This window comes from Agrilus planipennis, unplaced genomic scaffold, assembly GCF_000699045.2.
Source record: "Agrilus planipennis isolate EAB-ADULT unplaced genomic scaffold, Apla_2.0 scaffold36, whole genome shotgun sequence".
In the NCBI taxonomy this organism is placed as follows: Eukaryota; Metazoa; Arthropoda; class Insecta; order Coleoptera; family Buprestidae; genus Agrilus; species Agrilus planipennis.
In genome coordinates this window covers 1,540,509-1,552,668 of record NW_020438956.1, presented here as the reverse complement: position 1 = coordinate 1,552,668, position 12,160 = coordinate 1,540,509, and the positions used below count along the sequence as shown (strand labels likewise).

Here is a 12,160-nt window from a genome sequence, read left to right as displayed (position 1 = left end):
ATAGATAATCCTATTGCATTATTATAAAAAATTAAAAAAATTAAGTAGCTCCCACTTTTTTCGAAACCGGAACTTCCATGAGCCTATGAGGACTCTAGTAGAGATGATAACAACAGCAATTGTGTGTGACATTATGTGGTATTTATAAAAAGAAGCCTTACCTTTTGATTCCAAAAATTGAAGCAATTCCTTCAAGGTATATGCATAAAAAAAAAGCGAAGGAAAAGGATTTGCTTCTAGGGTTTGCTTTAAAGTAAAAGGTTTTACATAATTTGTATTTATAAAAAGAAGCATCTTCTCAAAAACTAAAGCATTTGTTTCTAAAAAGAAGAATCTAGGTGCACAACAATTTTTCTCGCTCTTTTCAATTTTTCAGTAGCTGCCCGGGCATCACACAGCTTGTAACCTAAAAATTTATGTATTTGTAGGACTACTTTTGTGTTAAAATCTATCTAAAAGGACTTGTATAAGAAATCTATAGTTGTGTGGTCCCAATGTTGCCCTTGTTATGGCTGATATGGTGCATTTACGCACAAAAAAATACTACAAACCAAGACGTACACCACGAGAGTCAGATTTTGAAACGTTATTTAGATTTGAGGAGGAGAATGTCGCATAGTTGACAGATCACTTTCTTGACGCGTATCCCAAAGTACAGAAAATGGAAATATTTATGCGTTATTGTGCGAACCATTTTAAATTTGCTAATCTTCAACACTGTACAAGTAAATCAAGAATGTATTAAACGAATAAAATAAACAGCTGTCACGGAACACCCCCAATGCAAATTTGAACCAATTGGTCGAAATTGGTAGGGGCTAATCTGTACCTTTTACTTTATTTATCCGAAGCATTTCCTTGCAAGGAAAAATTATCGATTATGAATACGAACTGTAGCAAAAGCTTTTACTTCGACCTTTTACTTGAAAGTAAATGCTTTTTTTTATAAATACGGCCTATTATATTTTCATTTAACCGAAAAATTTGATTTTATATCCAACTCTGTCTGTCGTTAGAAGCAAGATTTTTAGCATTAATCTAAATAATAGTAAATTTATGGGAGTATAAAAATCTGACGTGACGAAGTTGTTGTAACCGATGTCAGTATAATCGTGTCTCAGAAAATACCCCTCCATCCCATCTTGCTTTTACTTATTGACCATTTATAGCGTCCTTTGTTTTCCTACTTTTTCTAACACTTCATAATTTTTAAACTTTTATATACGAATATATTGATTGACTTTGTTCCAAAAATAAAACAAATTCGAAAAATCGAAAAGCGTAGGATAATTTTATCACAATATTTGCCTGGATTATGCCATTGAAAATAACAACTGAAGGATATACCCATTTGGGTATGATATATTTAACAACGCAAAACATGGATATTATTATCTAACACAAAAGCCGTCGAACATGGCGGATTGTGTAGATATGGACGGTGTAGGCAATATTTCTGCCGTGCGCTGTGCACCGTAATAGTGTAATGATGGATTATAAAACGTTCGCTAATCCACGGACAGCGTAAATTCAATTTCCGCACAGGCTAACACTCAAATGTCAGACTAGAACAGTTAATTACCATCGTTACCTCACTTCAGTGCCCATATAATGCACAAACGCTTCTATTTTCGGCTTACAAAACAAATATTAGGTACCTACACTAAATATAGTACCCATGCTAACATTTTATAGGAGGTATTCTAGTGTTATGTACATTATATCATTTATAACGTTGCAAAGATTAACGACTTATATACAATCAATGTACGTAATATAAGAGTTGAGGAGAATCTTCTTTTAATTGGATATTTATGTATTTTTCCGACCTAATTACTAAACTGGCTATTGCCGGACGTCCTGTTCGAAATACTAGACCAAATAATTTCTCTGAGTGTCTAATCGCGGTATACTTTACATTATTGACCTGGGCCGGACGAGACAGCTCTGCAAAATATCGGCATACATATACTTCGTTTACTTTCTGTAGCGATGTGACCTTCAGTTTTATCGGCGCAAAGTAGAAAAGAACAGCACTAGACCAGAAATGGAAGGAGACAACTCTCGGCCAAACTCTTAGCCGGTGAGGAGCGTATAATCCGTACAGTACTGCACGGAAAAATTGACCATTTTATCCACTACAATTGCATTGCTCAAATGTGCTGTTATTGGTACCATTTACTACTGAAAATATCAACGAGATGTTTATTTATATTTGAAGACATATTAAAGGCTTTAAAGCTTGTTTTCGACTCGCACTACTATTCATAATTGAACAAAATTTTTGGCAGGTACTGTATGAAAAAATATGTTTAATGAACAAGAGGCGAGAGTATAATGAGCTTTTTTTTCCCTACCTACGATTTTGCCAGCGGGCATCCTAAACATTGGAAGGGGCACATCGCTAGAGAATGTAAATGAAGTACACATTTTCTCTACTACAGACACGTACTTACAAGCAACATTCAACTCATTTTATTGGTACCGTAAAATTATTTCTATCAAAAATTGATATTTTCAGTAAGAAGATTATGGACAAATTTGCTTCTTTGAAAAATCGTAAGATTTAATGGATTTTCAAAAAGCAGATGTGTAAAATTCCCACCTTATTTCAAAACAGAATTCCAATGATCCTAAACACTGTTAGTTTTAATCTTGTAAGTTTTTGAAGTGAAAATTTTTCGAGATAGTGTTAGTCAGTGTAAGGATAACTACAAACAATTATTTCAGTCCAAACGCTGTCAGTTTTTAGCTTTCTTTTATTGTAGGTACCCCTACGTAAGTAATGAACTTGTTGATAAGAAGGGAGGGAAAATAAACCGCGAAAATATGCGATCATTAAGACGGAAGTTGTCAAGAGGTGTGAATCTTGCCTCCGAATTCGGATGAATTGGCTTTTCTACGCGAATTTGGAGAGTTAAATTTAGCGTAGCCTCTTGCTTAATATGCATTCTGTTTTCTCGCGGAAAATTACGCAGAGTGCCGCTTCCTTGTATCTAATTAAACCGTTCTCGAGCTGGCAACCGAACGAATTAAATAAGAGAAACAAAACTGGGTATCTACGTAACTCTCAAGCAATTTGATACACAGTCCTGAGATGACTTCAAGGAGCTTCAAACGTCGTGCAATAAAAGCAAATAGATAATCCTATTGCATTATTATTAATTTCAACAGTTTCTGTACTTTTAAAATGTTTGTTTGATGTTTTCTTTTTTCTTTATAGAAACTCTCGTTTTTTAAATTTTCAAAATTCAATAAAAAGTACTGTTTTCGACCATAATGTAGTTAATGAATAGTCAATAGTTTCATTTGGGCTTGAGACTTATTCGACACCTTGTACCTTTCTCAAGCCAGTACCCATGTAGAAAAAATGCAATGCTCTTTAAATAACCAGCTCGAAATACAACAAAACAATCAAATATTACTTTAATTACTGACTAAAAACAACACAATTTAGACGGTTGTACCAGATCTTGGTGGTTTTTTAATGTCGTTGAAAATATGACGTATGCGTATGCAACCAATTATGCACCCGAATACAGACCCGTCAAGTTTTTCAAATTGATCGTTTCTACGTCGAAATTTCTGGTTTTTAATTGTGTTTTACAAATTACAAATCCAACACGATCTGTAGAAAAAGAACTACTGCCTTTAAAAACCTACTTGTGCAGGTTTCTTTTATTGCATCCGACGTGGTACATCATCCTTACATGATATAAAGTGATTTCTTCAGTTATGCCTTCTGCATCAAGGCATTCAAGGAGCTACACGTAGTTTCACCGAGCTGATCTATCTCCTTGTTTATATTATCGTCTGAGAAACTACGACGCATGCCGTCTTTCATGAGATGTCTTTTGGTTTTATGTATTCATCATCAGCATAAATTCCTTCTTCCCACAACAACCGAATGAATTCTTCGTATAATCAGGAAGACATACAGTTACGAGCTCATATCAAGCGACCGTAGGGAAGTAGCGTAAAACATAAAACCGGAAGTAAAAACAATATAAATTGGCCTGTCGACTGTAAAATACACAAACGCTATACATATATCTGCAAATAAACGCACACATACAAATCGACAGAAGCATATTACGTATTATTCCTGCAAAACTTTTAGCATACATACGTATATTGCAAACGCGGATACTAATTTGAAAACCAAGAAGTCTGTTTTTTTAAGTAAGAGGTGACGATAAGTGCCGAATTTGACACCATCTTGTACGATGCGAAATATCCATATAAGGTTCAAAAATGTATTACAACTTTTTAAACATTGGTCTTCAGAAAACGGATATTGAGAAAAACAAAGTGACGATAATACTGGGCCCAGGTGGCATAAATGTGGGGCGGCAAAAATGTTTTCTTCGATATTAGACAAATTTCGCCACACAGTAATGTTAAATATTCCAATTTCTTAGTATTCGTACCAGTTTTAAGTAATTTGAACATTTTAGCAAGACATTATCGTTTTAAAAGAAAATATACAAATTATTGTAGATTTGTCTTAATATTTGTCCTTGAATAATTGATGTTCTAGGGTGAGCCAGGAAGATTCTAGGTAGGTCTGGATCACCTGGACTCCCCCTTTGCCACCCTAATACCAGCCAATTTAAATAAAAAGTCTACATAATGGTGAAAATAGGAAGGGCGTTAATTTTAGGCTTCGCCACTGAACTGGGCGATTATCAAATTAAACAATCCACTATTCTAAAAATTGAAAATAATCAACTAATTATCGATTGATATATTATTCGATTAATCGAATAAATTGCCCAGCCCTCGGGCACCTTATCTACTTATTAAAATGAATTAGATTTTATTTTTAGTTTATTCAAAGATCTTAAATGTTTCTAAGCTTAAATGGTGAAACACCTTATTCTTATACGAGGGTGCGTTTTTAAGTTCGCGGAATGGGTAGGTAGGTCATTAGTGAGGGTACTTATTCGAGTCATTACGAATTAAGCAACCCATTATTAGTATAAATACCAAGTTTTATCCTAATTAGGTAGTAGTCTTTGAACTATCATCGATGAAGCACGTCAATCGGGAAGAAATTGTGAAATATGAATAAAATCTAGTACTGCACTGTTATACAGTTCCTTACCAAGCAAGGAAAATCAGTTGAAACCATACTGGACGAGATGACAACCGTTTAAAAGATAAAGATGGAGCATTGACTCGAATTAATAATGGGGACGAAACTTGGGTTCATCATTATGAATCTGAGTCCAAACAGTGACACAAAAAGGCCCACCACCACCCAAAAAGTGTAAGGTGTCACAATCATGGCGACAGTCTTTTGGGACTCACAAGGGATCCTGTTGATAGATTATAAAAATAAAGGTGTCTCCATAACCAGATAAGGTAAATGTCTAGATGATGGCCCCCACCCCTGAAGGGGGTGGGGATAGGTGGGATTGAAAGAGGAGGTCTCCCCCACCACTGTACCATAAAAAGTTCGTGGCGCTCTCATCCCCATAAAAACTTATGGGGGTTAGATGGGGGTGGGGTAGGAGAATCGAAGGAGGGTAGGGGGAGTCGAAAGAGGGTGGTCATCTGAATAAAACCCCATAAAAAGTTTGCAGCGGTCTCACCCCCATAAAAAGTTATGAGAGTTGAAAGTTGATTATTTTAACAATTTTCATACACTATAATTCAAATAAAATTCACTAAAATAATTATTTTCAAGCGGGTGGAGGTGGGGGATCGAAAGAGGGTGGTCACTTGAACAAAACCCGATAACCTAACCTAACCTACCCTATTGATAAAGATATTTAAATAATGTTTTATATAACTTTCTCAATATTTTTATGTATTTTTCATTAGTTGTACCTTTGAATATTGTTTAAGAATGACTATATAAATATTTACATGCCTAGAAATATATAAAAATTGGCATATTTATTAACTTTTAACCCCTATAACTTTTTATGGGGGTGAGACCGCCACGACCTTTTTATGGTACAGTGGTGGGGTAGACCTCCTCTTTCGATCCCTCCCATCCCCACCCCCTTCGGGGCCATCATCTAGACATTTAGCCCACAGAACACTATGCTTCAATGCTGGAGCGTTTAAAGGAAGCAGTCAAAGAAAAAAGAAGAGGAAAATTGACCAAAGATCCTCCTTTTTCACGACAACGCGCCTGTTCACAAGAACCGTGTTATGACGGCTGCCCTGCAGAAGAGATCGGCTTCGCAATTTTGACTCACCGACCCTACCGTCCTAACCTAGCTTCCAGCGATTAGCACGTATTCTCAGACTTGAAAAAAAGGCATCGTGGGAATAAATTTTCAACCGAAGTGAAGGATGCAGTTTCGGAGTATTACACAAAATTTCGAAGGTTAATTGGATGATTGGAAAAGTGTATAAGGTAGCAGGTGAATATATTGAAAAGGAAAAATAAATTCGTACTTTTATTTCCACGTCTTACTCCTCATTTCGCGAACTTAAAAACGCCCCCTCGTAAGTTGGTTCTTATACATTTCCGCCTAATGATGTTTTAGCCATTTCACGTAGAGGTCGTTTGTTTCAGGTGACACGGGTATGGTGGCTTCGTGACGGAATAAGGTTAGCGAGCAACGCCAGTGCAGGAATTCTCGTCGCCAACCAGACGCTTGTGTTACAGGTAAGCAGAAAATGGAACGAAAAGGGATAGAAGGACGGGAAAACATACACGACGATGCCATTCTCTATTCCACACCACAACGTGTACTAACATACTACATCAACGCAATTAATTAAACAAAACAGGACCCAACAGTTCATAGCTTTCAGTTTTACATAAACCTTTGCATGCATGTGGTTAACTACTATTTATAATCCTAACAACTAAACCCTCTTAAAAGCAAAGGGAAATTTGATACAGTAAAATCTTCAATTTTCTTGGTTAACTTGTCCCTCTAATACATCGTCACACTCTGTTACATTGTTGACAATAAATCGAAGGCTTTCGCGAATATTTTATAACGCTGGCTGTTTCACAATAACAACAATAATCCTTTAATACGAAAGACTCGAAGCACGAAAAGGATAACTTTATTGTGAAAATAAACACATGATTCTCTTCTCAGGGTAAACGTACAGGGTTTCCTATAAATAACTACTATTAAGCATAATACCACGAATTTAGACAGGCTAGGTTAGGCACTCATCACAATTCATTTTTGTATTTTTATTTCCTGATGGATGGTTTCTATTTCTAATAAAAATTGATAGCTTAAAGGTGCTGTTATAGACACGTTTACTGTTTGCTTTTATGAAGAATCGCAGGATTGACATCATCATCATCAGCATCATCATAAGGTCGTCAGTCCTAAGACTAGTTGGACACGCACCTCCACTCTTTCCTAGCTTGAGCTAATCTTCGCATTTCCCTAAAACTAGAACAGTAATCTAATCTAGGTCTTCCTAATTCCCGTTTCTTCCTCTAATATGTCTCTGACTAGACCTTCATGCCTGAGAAGGTGTCCTACCAACCTATATCGCATATTTCTTATTTACTTTCATAGAGTCCTCTGTTCTCCTATTATTTCTAATACCTCTTCATTTCTAACCTTCTCTATCTACAGTATCCTCATCATTCGCCTGTAACACCACATTTCGATCGATTCTACCCTTTTCTTTTCCACCGCGCCCACTGTCCATGTTTCGCACCCATACAGCCCCGTGCTCCTCTTATACACTTTTAACAATCTTTAGAATTTCTAAATTAACCGTTCGCGAGCATAAAAGTGACTTCTTTTATTGAATGCGACTTGACCCTGAGCTATCCTCTGCTTTATATCCCTACTACTGCTTCAGTCCTAACCCATCTAACTTCCTAGATACCTAAAATCAGCCACTTCTTCTAATCTTTCGTTTCCTATCTTTATATTCCCATATCTTTGCATTCGCTCTTTCCTTACTTTTTCACTTGCATACCAGTATTTTTTGACGACATGACTTTATAAAAATAGGTGAATAAGTGTAGTTCGTAGACTTTCACGGCCGGTGTCTAATTGATGATCAAGAGCTTCTTGGCTATTCTGTCGTGTTTCAATTCTGATTGCAGACGTTTCGCCATGCTTAATAGATTGCATCTTCAATAATGAATTCAACCGCCAATCGTACATCCTAAAACACCAAAGATGCCAAGAAGTCCATCCTTAGACAAAAATTCCAGTCTGGCAGAGTCTTTCAGCGTCTCTGAGAGCGTCTCTCACAATCTTTCACATTTTCTCAGTTATTGCCTAGGTGTTTTTATGGATCTCTCACAGTCTCTGTATGAGAGACTCGAACGATAAAATTGTTAATTCAGAGATTCGAGTCTCTCACAGAGAGACTGAATGAATAAAACTGAAAAATTGAGACTCGAGTCTCTCGTAGAAAGACTGGGATCTCTGAAATATGTTGAACTTGAAAATTTTAACCATGTCTATCGAGACCACTTATTAAGAGATTCGAGTCTCTCGTTCAGAGAGTGGATTCGAAATGAGGATCTCTCTATGAGCGACTCGAGTCTCTCGTTCAGACACGCTAAACAGTTTTTTTGACAGTCTCTCTCAGCGACAACAGAGAAACTCGATGAGAGACGGAAACTCGAGTCTCGCTTTCAGAGACTTTAAGAGACTGAACATTTTTATCTCGGGATAAGCTTTTCATTATCAATCAGGTGAATAACTCTTTGCATAACACCCTCTTCCTTTTATCACGAACCGCCACTGGACGATATGTAACTGAGAATTGTGATTTGGAAAACAGATTAGAAAATTTCTCTTAGGTGCACTTGAGTTTACAATACTCTGGACGAAATAAATAACTCTTCTCTGCTTGTGACCCCAGGCACATTTTCGCAGAGAAACAACTGCACCGTGAACATTTGCCTTCCGTCATATTTTATGGGAAACCCCGGCTGACACTCTTTGCAATTTAAAACGAATTAGTCAGATTTATATCTACTTAACTGGATTTAGTTGCATTAAACGTACTTTATATCAGTTTGAAAAGATGTTTTCATATTAAAGGGATTTACCTTGGTGAATCGGTAAATCCCAGGCTAATTTTTACACGGTTATGAATCAAAAACTGTCGCCTTACAAGGAAATTTTAGTAAAATGATTATGAAAGTAATAATAACTATTTTTAACGGTTTATTGGCATAAATAATATTTTGAGGAACTATCAATGTAAAACTGGGACAACAGTCAAGAATATTGTAATGTTCGCGGATTTAACAAAATTAACTTCTACTACTGATAACGACAAAACTATTTATTTTCACTAATTATTGAAGAACTTAAAAACACTATTAAATTATTACTAAACTTAGGTCATGAATTATTCTATTTATTTACACCACTGTTGATATATCACTATTCACTGCACTATTTATTTCACTGCTATCACTGTCAATTTATTTCTGGATTCACTTCTGCAACGGTCATTTTATTTCTCCTCCTCTCGGCGATCGTCTCTTCTTTTAAATACTCTTTTGTTTACCTTCTGGAACCTTCTGGAAACATTCGGAAAAAGGCACCCGCGGCTAGTCGGCGAATCGATAAGCCGTTCACGCACACGTGTGCCCGATCGTACACAAACACACTCGTGCTCGCTACAATATATCGATCTCGTTTTTCTTTTCTTTTATGTAAATAGGTAATTCAAAGGGTACATTTTCATAATTCACGTTTTTAACATGTGTCACCGGACATCTAAGCAGAAATCTTTTCCGAAGGGGGAAAATCTCAATATTGAGGAGTGGCTCTATTTTAGCGTTAAGTTAATTTGTAGCCTACATTTATACGTGGGGCACAACGTTCACCGAACAATTACCTACATGTAGGCTACAAATTAATTTAAAAAAGGAACCACTAGTCAATAATAAGACTTTCCTCTTTTTCTTTCATGTTAAAAACGCGAATATTGGGTTTAATTAAACTTAAATTACGAAAATATTCTCCTTGAATTTAATGGAATTATATAAAAAAATTAGTTTACACACAAACAATCTCAAAATCCGAAATCGTATTTTGAATTATAAAAGCCATGGCGATTAAATATCTGGGCGCATTTTTATGGTACGTTGGTTAGAATTGTGTTATATTATTTATGATTATACAGAATTCGCTAATCGTAAAGGAACAATACTTGCTTTGTGTTCAATTTTTATTTGGAGGCTGCTTTTTAAATCGATTTTGTATTTACATGAAAGAAAGCTTATTGTTCATGGACGTTAGGTTTCTGAAAAAAAAACTCCTCCAGTGCTCAATCGCCGTGTAATAAAAAAAATTGTGTGGGTTTGTAATATGAAAGGATTAATGAAAAAGGAAAATTTGTTCACGAAAAGGAGATTTTAATTTTAAAAAAGGCGACCGTATATGTATATAAAATCGATGACAGAAACACGTATTAATAGCACACACCGATTCGATTACATTTTCTTATAACACATAGTAATCATTTATACAGGATGAACCATTCCAACGAATCATTGTTTTCTAAAGAAGAGGTAATTAGTTATGAGCAAAATGGTAAGGTTCAGGGTTCAAAAAGGCTCATCCATCATGGAGTGAAGAAACTCTTGGGTGTTTCATTCCCACCAGCCAATAATGCTGGCGGGCGGGCAGTCCCTCCGGATTACGCCGGAAGGTAGGGCGGAAGGCCCTCCTTCAGCCTGCTTTCGGGAATCGTGAGAATGGGTGGGTGGTGGTTCGGGTGAGAAAGATGAGACGGACGAAATGAGGACAGAAGAGAATGAAAGATTATCTGTGGAATATTACTGCCCCAGCATTTGCCTAAGTGATCCAAGGAAACAGGAAACCACAGAAAAACTTGGACCAAGGCAGACCGACCCGGAATCGAACCGGCGTCCTCCCGAATGCTAAGCAATGGTCTTAAGCTCTTGGCCATGCCTCTCGGCTGAAAGGACTGAGAGATCTTACGTTTAAATAGTAGCAGTAGTAGTTAAAGTGTCAAATTGACAAAGAAGGGCTATCTGGCGTTAAATAATCAATTAGCCATACAGAATAAACCTACAGCCGACTACAAAAATCTAACAACTATTCTTGCAGAACTTAAAGAGTTGTAGTCAATGGTGATTCTATGACTTTAACAGCTTTTCAGATTATCTGAAACTTAACATTCAATTTTCTTACATCTCTTTCTGACATCAGCAACGAATGAAGCAGAAAATTTCTTATAAAAGTACATAATTATATTTCCTATTGAATTATTGGACCCATTAACCATTTCTAGCTTAAAATATCTTTTTAATGTAAAAAAATTCATAGAACATAATTTCACTTCAAAACATGAAGTTAGGTATATGATATTAGAAATACGTGAAGTCATAATAAGAAGATTGAAAATTAATTTGCGATCTACTCTTTAAAGATGTCAGACACAGCCGGGGTCATCATTAGAAGCCACCCTTTAAACCAGCGGTGGTCCTTGCAGACCACTTTGGAAATAAATCATGACTCCATGTTTTTACTCCCGGCTTCGATCGCATTGATGTCTTAAATGCATGTCATCGAAAATACATAATAAATTTGTTCGTAAGTCCTGACTGAGATTAGCAGGATTTATAATTTTATGAGTTAAACATTTACTTTACGTAGAATGACAGTCAATAGTGTCCTTTATCGAGATAAAAGGAAATTCTTCTATCCCTCGAGAACAATATTGCTTCTCTGAGTGAAAGAGTGGAGGTACGTGTCCAACCAGTCTTAGGACAGACGACCTTATGATGATGATGGGTAAAAGATACCCTACGTCCTTTTCTGTACCCCTGATTATGTGTGAACAACAAACAAAGTCACTTTCGTATTTATAATATCAATTAGGAAATACCTATCTCCACATATGATTTAGACCCACTATAGACGTTTTTTTTAATTCATAACTGTAAACTCATTAATAAAACAGGCAATACTAGTCATATATTCACAGGAATATTGTTTTAAAAACAAAGTTTAATTTTTTCTCATAATTTCGACAATTTTTTAATATTAATTTGTTGTCTCACCCTCGCCGGGAATGGAACCCGGGACCTTTGGCTTTGCGCTCCAATGCTCTGACTATTAAGCTACAACAACAAACAACGACTAACCATACTTAGGTCACACATCATCATCAGCGTAAAGCCAAAAGTTCCAGGTTCTTTTCCCGGTGAAGGCAT

At 36.2% G+C, this 12,160-nt stretch overlaps 1 protein-coding gene and 1 long non-coding RNA gene across 2 annotated transcripts in view; one reads left to right on the top strand and one right to left on the bottom strand.

Moving 5' to 3' along the window:
- LOC108738703 (nephrin-like) overlaps positions 1-12,160 on the top strand; it is a 335,427-nt gene that overhangs the window by 244,583 nt on the left and 78,684 nt on the right. The window contains exon 4 of the mRNA XM_018472237.1: positions 6,536-6,628. Within this exon, the coding sequence (XP_018327739.1) occupies positions 6,536-6,628 (93 nt within the window). The remainder of the gene's footprint in view (positions 1-6,535; positions 6,629-12,160) is intronic.
- Positions 1-12,160, bottom strand: part of LOC108738704 — a 107,646-nt gene that overhangs the window by 40,147 nt on the left and 55,339 nt on the right. The window lies entirely within an intron of this gene.